At 42.9% G+C, this 8,847-nt stretch overlaps 1 protein-coding gene across 2 annotated transcripts in view; it reads right to left on the reverse strand.

The window, feature by feature from the left end:
• Positions 1–2,791: 2,791 nt before the first annotated feature.
• Hacl1 (2-hydroxyacyl-CoA lyase 1) overlaps positions 2,792–8,847 on the reverse strand; it is a 46,178-nt gene continuing 40,122 nt past the window's right edge. The window contains exon 16 of one of the 2 annotated variants that reach the window (XM_048801175.1): positions 2,792–3,852. In XM_048801175.1, coding sequence (XP_048657132.1) covers positions 3,775–3,852 — 78 coding nt within the window. In that variant the 3' untranslated portion in view covers positions 2,792–3,774. The remainder of the gene's footprint in view (positions 3,853–8,847) is intronic. The other variant, XM_048801174.1, reaches the window with a different exon arrangement.

Here is an 8,847-nt window from a genome sequence, read left to right on the forward strand (position 1 = left end):
CTTTGAACATGTGATCCTCCCGTCTCAGCCTCCTAAGTAGCTGGGATTACAGGTGTGCATCACAATGCTTGGACTACAATTCCAATTTCCATGAATAAGAAGTAGATTGCACTTTCTACTTCCCTGGAATTGAAAGGAAAATTTGAAACTGTATTTCACTGATTCTCAAACTGGGCTGTGCCTGGGGGTCTTGGGGCCTCCTTGCAGGTGTGATTTATAGGTTTTTAGCGCTCCCCTGCCAGGTACTGCCAGGGTACTACTCTTCACAATAAGAACAGAGAGGTCCTGTACTGGCACTGGCAAAAGACTTGCTAAATATCCATCAATCAGCTGCAGCCAGTTTTCTCACATGTGCCCTAATAGAAGGGAGCTGTGGCATGGCTAATGCCCAAAGTGAATGATCTAAAACTAATTTCTTTGGTTTGGGAATGCAGCACATGACTTCCTGGCTGCCGACTGGTCTGGCTAATTCAGTTTGGTCCAAATGAATGTGCCCTTCCTGAGTTCACACCACAACCAGCCCTGTGATGAGGTGTGGAAGGAACGGTAGCCAGATCTCAGCTGGGGCCAGTTCCCCTGTGGCCAACTGACTGACTGTCAAAGGCCCACAGTCCCTGTGCAGACGTAAGGACTTTCCTTACCAAAGCGCTCCACAGTGGGCAAGGCCACCTTTCTCCAGGTCTTTACTCTGTGAGTTTGGGGGCCAGAGGCGTGGTGGACTGAAGAGAGAGGGGCTTCTTTACTGAGGACTATTTGTCCATTTTGGTGCTCAGCATTTTTGCCCCTTATCTATTTATTGTTTTTTTTTTTATTTATATATGACAGTAGAATCCACTTTGATATAATTTTATAAGTATGGACTACATCTTATTCTAGTTAGGATCTCATTCTTATGGATGGACATGATGGTGGGATTCACTGTGTTGTTTTCATACATGTACATGGGAAAATTATGTCCCATTCATTTCTCTGTCTCTCCTACTCCTACCCCCTTCCCTTCCCTTCATTCCCCATTATCTAATCTATAGCACTTAGATTCTTCTCCTCACCATCCTCCTTATTTTGGATTAGCTTCCACATATCAGAGAAAACTTTCAACCTTTGGTTTTTGGGGACTGGCTTATTTAATTTAACATGATAGTCTCTTTTTGCTGGCAAATATCCTAGTCATTCTTCTTTATGGATGAGTAATTCTCCATTGTGTCTGTGTACCATATTTTCTTTATCCATTTATCTGTTAAAGGGCTCCTAGGTTGGTTCTATAGCTTAGCTATTGTGAGTTGAGCTGCTGTAAATGGTGATATGGCTGCGTCACTGTAGTAGGCTGATTTTAAATCCTTTGGGTATATACTAAGGAGTGGGGTAACTGGGTCAAATGGTGGTTCCATTCCAAGTTTTCTGAGGAATCTCCATATTGATTTCCAAAATGGTTGCACCATTTGCTGGTTACACCCCACCAGCAGTGTATGAGTGTACCTTTTGGTGCTCAGCATATCAATAAAGAGTACGTGTTCCATACAACTCAGACAGGCTTTTATTACCCCACCACAGAGATGAGAAAATTGAGGCCCAGGGAAGTTGTCTGCCCACCAAAGCCAATGCAGGAGAGATACTCGGGCTTATACTCAAAAGATTCTTTTGAAAAAACCATCTATCCAAGAGGGCTGGCTGCATATAGACCTGGGTCCGATCCTTGGATTTTAAGTCCTGCCTAATGAACTTTTCTTCCCAATTTTTTAACTCCAACAGTCTAAAGAGCAGCAGCAAAGCAACCTCCAGGAAGTGCCACAAACCTGTTTCCAACCACAGAGACATACCTGACCACAATCCCCAGCTGCGGCCCTTGGAAATCTGTCACCTGCATCTGTGCTGTGGCCATGTCTCCCAGGCATCCTGCTGCTCCTGGACAGTCAGAGTCCAGCAGGGCAGGAAGGCGGGTTCGTTTCTGGAAGGCAGGAACTCCCATGGCCTTGCCAAGTCTTCCTAGGCTGCATGCAGGCTTCCTCCCTGTCGCGAGGGGGCAAAATTGCGACGTATGCAGTAGAGGGGAGAAATAAAGAATGTCCACGCGCTTCTGTCCCTTTGAATGCTTTATTCACTCAAATTACTCAATACAGTTTCACTCTATAGGTTCTTAATCAAGAAAACAACAATCCTTAATGCTAGGCACTGTAGTAGACATAATCAATTCACAGCAAACAATTCTAGATTAATTCTAAGCACTGCAAAACACACTTAATCATATAGGCTAATGACTGACATTCCCTCTGCATGCTAAGTTCAAAGGTCTTAAGTCTTAGGCTTTGAGTCCAGCAGATGCACACTCAGACCTCGGTGATCAGGTCCGGAACCAAGGCAGGCTTTTCCTGGTGTGGAGCAGAAGGAGGGGGTCCTTGGAGGAGTTGCGGCTCTCACCAAAGTCCAGACAAGGCGGTAGAGTTTGAGAGCAGTGTGGATCACGCAGAGGCTCAGAAACGATGACAACTGATGGGATGTCAGGTCCTCATCAGGCTCTCCAGCTCGAGTGCATTCTTGTTTCGGCTGGCTGAATCCCTGTTCATTGACTTTATCATTTATACTAAATTTTGGGGCTTTTAACCCCCCTTTCAATCCTTATCAGCTACCATCAGATTTCTCAGTGACATCATTTACTCTGAGGTCAGAAACATCTGGTCTGGTGGTCTCCACCCTGATCTTCTCGCCTTTCCCTCTTATCAGGTGAGGACAGCCTGCCAGGGGCTTCACTCTCTTTTATCAGGGTGAAGGGAAGTAACTTGTTTGAGGCCATACTGGAGGGATCTGTGGATGTGCCTGGTGAAACTGCAGGTCTTTTAAAATGAAGTTAAAATGGAGTTGCTGAGGCTCAGGCCTAAGGCCATCCTAACACTCCCCCACCGTGGTCTGATCTGCCTGGGCATCTGAGGGCTCACCCAGACAGTCTCAGCTCCTTCCCTGTTTCCTCTCATGGTCATCTTACCGTTTAATCTCATCTGCCTCTCCTAGCACCCTGACTAAAGTGGTGCCCCTCCACAATGGTGCCCCCACCAGTGGGAGAAGGGGAGAGGAGGAGGTCACCTTCTGCTGACACCAAGTGAAAGCTGGCCTGATGGTGAAGGTGAAAACCCAGGGGAAGGTATCCTTGGTCTCAATGTGTTGAAGGAAGGCAGTTTAGGTAAAAAAGCAATTGCCTAGCAATAATCAAGTGGCCAAGAAATCACCTGTTATTGCAGTTGCCCCACCTTGGAAACAGTAGGTACTTTTTTCTGATCTTGTTATGTACCTTTGGGGAAGACATTTGTTAGATTTCATTGTTGCTGTGACAAAATACCACAGAAGACTTAACAGAAAGGCTTATTAGCTCATGGTTCCAGAGGTTTTGATCCATGGTCATTTGGCTCTATTGGTTTGGGGTCTGTGGTGAAGCAGGACATTACCGCGGGGAGTGTGTGCTGGAGCGAAGCTGCTCACTTTATAGCAGCTAGGAAGCAAAGACAGAGGGAGGGCCAGAGTTCCAGGTCTCCTTCATGGAGGCGTCCCCAGTGACCTAACTTCTTCCAATTATGCCCCGCCTTTTAAAGGTTCCACCATCTTCCAACAGCATGTGGCAACCAAGCCTTTAACATATAAGACTTTGAGAGACATTTAAGATCCAAACCATGATAACATTCCAGTCCTGGAACCTCAGGAAATCCTCCTGGGGAGGTTTTCTTGTCATTTTTTCCTCTTCATTTTCCTCCTCCTCAAGGAGGAAAGTAGATAAAAGATATGCTGATTCTAATAACACCCAGAAGGAAAATAGTGCATGCCCACCAATATCATTGAGAATTGTTCTGGAAGTAGTGGCCAATGCCACTAGGTAAAAAAAAAGGAAAAAGAGGTTAGGTATAGACTTCAATACTCAAAATATGCAAACAATAGCTATATATACAACATAATGGAAGTTGATAATGTATTTACAACAGCAATGAAACAGATTCACTTCTAGGAACAAATTAAATAGAAGAGTAGAGCAAATATGATGAGCACTTTCCCCGAAGAAACAGTTTCAATAAAGATGCTTTATTCTTGAATAGAAATAATATCTTAAGATCCAGTTCTCCAATTATCCATCTCATGGTTATATGAATATTCTGTCAATACTATTAACCAGGTCTTTTTCTTTTTTGGAATTCTTGCTTTTCATATGCAAACTAACCAATCCAGACCCAACAAACAAACAAACAAACAAAAACCCAGCCTCCCTCTTTATCAGGTTCCCACTTTCTGGGCCACTTTTCTCCTGCCTTAATTACCCCAGGGCCACAAGTGGACAGAGACAGCCCCACACCACCCTGGAGCCTATCCTTCATCTTTCTTCCTGCAATAAAAGCCTCAGCCCACTAGTTCTGAGACCAGCCTTTGTGGTGCCTCCTGCAGCCCTGTGAGGTGTGGTGTGAAGTGCCTTCTACTCTCCAACTCTAACAATTAACTTTTCATGGCATTTGTCTCCTGATATGCTCGCTTTATCAAACAGTACATTTTTCTGTTGATACAATCAACTTTAAGACACACCCCAAGGGGCTGGAGTGGTGGACAGCCTTCTTAGCATGTGCAAGGACCAGCCTGGGTTCCACTCTGGGTACCTCCCCCCTGTGCTTCCCCCAGACCTACTCCAATTAAAATACCAGATTTATTTTTGCTATTAAAGTTAATATAGAAAAATAACTAAATAAAGGTAATGTGAAAATTCTGAACAACTAATGCAGAGTGGTAAGGCAAGGGGATAGACGGAGTGGCTGATGAAGGATAATGGGGCAGGGTTGACACCATTGCTTTAAGACTGTAGTGACATGAATCTCAGTCCACAGCACTCTGTTCTGAAAGGAAAAATTATTTTCAGTAACTGAATCTATTTTTAATTTTTACTTCCATTCTGCCAGGGTGGAAACTAAGTTTCAATCATTTCAGGGCCTCAGGTCTCCAACCCCCATCCCCAGCATTGCTCTAGAATTATTTAATACACAGGCATTGGTTGGGTTTCTGATCCTTGGTGGCTCATCTGTGCACCCTGCATCTTGGTTAAAGTTGTCTGCTGTGTCCTGCGTGAGAAAAGCCCTCCTAGATCACTTCCACCCCAGGATAATCTCTGTGATGTGGTACTGCAATCTGCCAAGCAGAAGCAGGCTTTTCAGGGGAGAATTCTCCAAGGCACTGGCCAAAAAAAAGCAAGAGGGTGCAGGCTTGGAAGGCTGGCAGCGGGTGGGGTGAGGTGGGTAGTATCTGGGTTATCCAGGTGCTCATTACAAGTGAGGGAGTAGGGAGTTCAACTCACCATGAATATCATATATTGTAAGTAACAGAGGTGCACACAGGGTATATCAGGGGAACCAGCAGGAAAGATGACTTCAATGGAAGAAGGGACTGTGGAGCTGGGCCTTGGGGAGGGGGAGCGGATTCACATGGGGAGAATGTGTGAGGATGCGTAGAGTACCCCAGCAGGAAGAGCAAGAGCAAGATCAGGGCTAAGGTGAAACTGGGTCTGACTTTCTGAACTTGCCATGACCATGGAGTGGGGAGGCCATTCCTGGGAATGGGCAGGGGGACCAGGGGAATGAGCCTTGGGCCAAACCACGTGGCTGTAGATTAACATTCCACAGAATCAGTTCCAAAGACCAGCTCTATCCACAAAAGATAAAAATAATGGATTTTGCCATTTCTGTGGATATTTCTAGGTCCTGAGTCCCTTAAAGCAATCCCTTCAAACTTTGACCCAGGAGTTTCCAAGTGTGCCTTTTTCTGCTCCCTAACTGGAGGGGAGACCATACAACCTGGATTTGCTCTGAGTTTGCTGACCAGCTGGCCCCTCTCCTGGACAGAAAGGCCTTGAAGAGGAGGGAATATGCAAGATTACTCAGCAGTGAAATCCAGGGGTACACGCAGCCCTGCTTGTCAGGGCTGAGTCTAAGGCCTAATTTTATCTCCAATTCCTGTAAGGGTAGGATTTATAGGATTGTCAATTTCTTCTTTCCACATAATTCAATTTATTCAGATTCGTAGCAGCCAATGCAACTACAGGACACCAGATGATTCCAATTCCAGCTGTGTTTGACTCTCCACAGCAGAAGGCCATCAGCTTTATCAGGGTTCCCCAGTCATACTTCCCACCTGGAATTCAACTGGTTTCTAACTTTTCATACAATCATATGACACTCTACTGCAGTCACTCTTAAATTTCCATTTATTTCAGTCCCAGGCCACTTCTTCACCGGAATGCACTGTTTCCCCCATTATCTAGGTATTCGTGTCATATAATAAACTGAGCTACTTCAAAGGTGCATGTGTGTAGTAACTATAAAAAAAAAATCTCCACTGAGTTTTTCATTTTGGTTTGGTGGTACTGAGGATTGAACCCAGAGTACCTGATCAAACATTTTATTATTTTTTTAAAGATCCATTCCCTAGGTAGACTCGCTGGGTCAAAAGGCATGGGGTATGAACATTTTTAAGATTCCAAAGGCAAACTCTCCTAGAATTACTAATTAGAAATGTTGCACCAATTTCACCTCCCAATGGCAGCACAGGAGTCTCAGTTTCACTTCAATCTTACCTGAACTAAATAATTTAAAAAGTGCTTGGCCAGGTGGATAGGCCAAAGGAACTGATTTTCAGAATATATAACATATCCATGTTTATTCAGACTCATGCTTTTACTACCATTTGTATTTTTACTGTTACCTCTGTGATCTTTTGGGACCTTTTCCTTTTTTTCTACTGGTACATTAAAACTTCCTATTTACAACAGTTCTTTTTTTTTTTTTTTTTGGTATCTATATTGAACCCAGGGGTGCTTAACCCCAGCCCTTTTGATTTTTTATTTAGAGACACAGTCTCACCAATTTGCTGAGGCTGGCTTCGAACTTATAATCTTCCTGCCTCAGCCTCCCAAGCTGCTGGGATTACAGGTGTGCACCATTGTGCCTAGTTTACAATATTTCTTTATATAGTCATCCCATTTAACAATGGGATATGGCCTGAGAAACACATCATTAAGGCAATTTCATCATTGTGCAGTTATCATAGTGTATTTACACACACTTAAATGGAATAGCCTGCTACACACTTAGGTTGTATGCTGTGTGTGGAGTACGGCTCTTGGCTCCTGAGGCTACAATGAACACAGCAACTCGAGATTACATGAAGTACAAAAGAAAATGGTGCAGTCCAGAGATTCAGGAAATACAAGATGTATGGGCTGCTGCACAGAAAACTTTCTCTTAATAAGCAGGAATACGGTTTAAAAGTACTGATAAAAGTATATACAGCAACACGAAGCTAAGGCAGGAAGATAGCAAGTTTGAGATCAGCCTGGGCAACTTGACCATATCTCAAAATAAAATTAAAAGAGAGGCTGGGGATATAGCTGGGTGGCACAGTGCCCCTGGGTTCCATCCCCAGTAACACACCCACATATAAAAAGGATATAGAATGAATACATACATCAGTAACATTTATTATCAAGTATTACATACTATATATGATTTTTTTTTACAGTATATATGATTTTATGTGCTATCCTTCTATTAAACTGGCAGTACAGATTTGTTTATACCAGCTTTTCCACAAACACAAGGGTAATACCTTGTGCTGTTGAGCTACTATGGCTGCGACACACTAGGTGATAGCAATTTTTGGTTCATTATTATCTTTGGGACCACTGTCATATATATGATCTGTCACTGACCAAAATGATGTCATGTGGTGCATGACTGCACATTAAGGCCACCTCTATTGGTTTTGATGTGGCCTGTGTAAACTGAGGTGGCTAGTCCAAATATACCCTGCAGTTATTAGTGTGCTTCTACATCTCCTGTGGCTCAGTGAGATTTTTGTTTTGCCTTTTTTTTTTTTTCAGTTGTAGAAGGACACAATACCTTTATTTTATTTACTTATTTTTAAGTGGTGCTGAGGATTGAACCTAGCCTCACATGTGCTAGGTAAGTGCTCTACCACTAAGCCACAACCTCAGCTCTTCAGTCAGTTCTTTACAGGGGGAAAAACAAAACAAAAACAACTCAAATATAGCACAAGTCCCACTAAAAACTAAGGTACTAAGTCATCACAAGATAAAACATAAAATACAGCCTATGCTCCCCTACTTACTGAACATGTTTCTACATTAGACAACTCTTTTTCTGGGGAGTGGGTACCAGGGATTGAATTCAGGGGCACTTGACCACTGAACCACATCCCCAATCCTATTTTGTATTTTATTTAGAGACAGGGTCTCTGAACACCTCACTTTTGCTGAGGTTGGCTTTGAACTTACGATCCTGATCCTCTTGCCTCAGTCTCCCAAGCTGCTGGGGTTACAGGAATGTGCCACCACACCCAGCTTACATTAGATAATTCTTTTTTAAAAATAAGAGGAAAATTCATTGCCTGGAGTTCATTCCTTAAAAAAAGAAAAAACCAACAAATAAATGATCTCACACTTCATCTCAAAATCCTAGAAAAAGAAGAGCAAAACAACAGCAAAAGAAGTAGAAGGCAAGAAATAATTAAAATCAGAGCTGAAATTAACGAAATCAAAACAAAAGAAACAATTGAAAAAATTGACAAAACTAAAAGTTGGTTCTTTGAAAAAATAAATAAGATCGACAGACCCTTAGCCATGCTAACGAAGAGAAGAAGAGAGAGAACTCAAATTACTTGCATACGGGATGAAAAAGGCAATATCACAACAGACACTTCAGAAATACAGAAGATAATCAGAAATTATTTTAAATCCTTATACTCCAATAAAATAGAAAATAGTGAAGGCATCGATAAATTTCTTAAGTCATATGATCTGCCCAGATTGAGTCAGGA

Source organism: Marmota marmota, unplaced genomic scaffold, assembly GCF_001458135.2.
Source record: "Marmota marmota marmota unplaced genomic scaffold, marMar, whole genome shotgun sequence".
Lineage (NCBI taxonomy): Eukaryota > Metazoa > Chordata > Mammalia > Rodentia > Sciuridae > Marmota > Marmota marmota.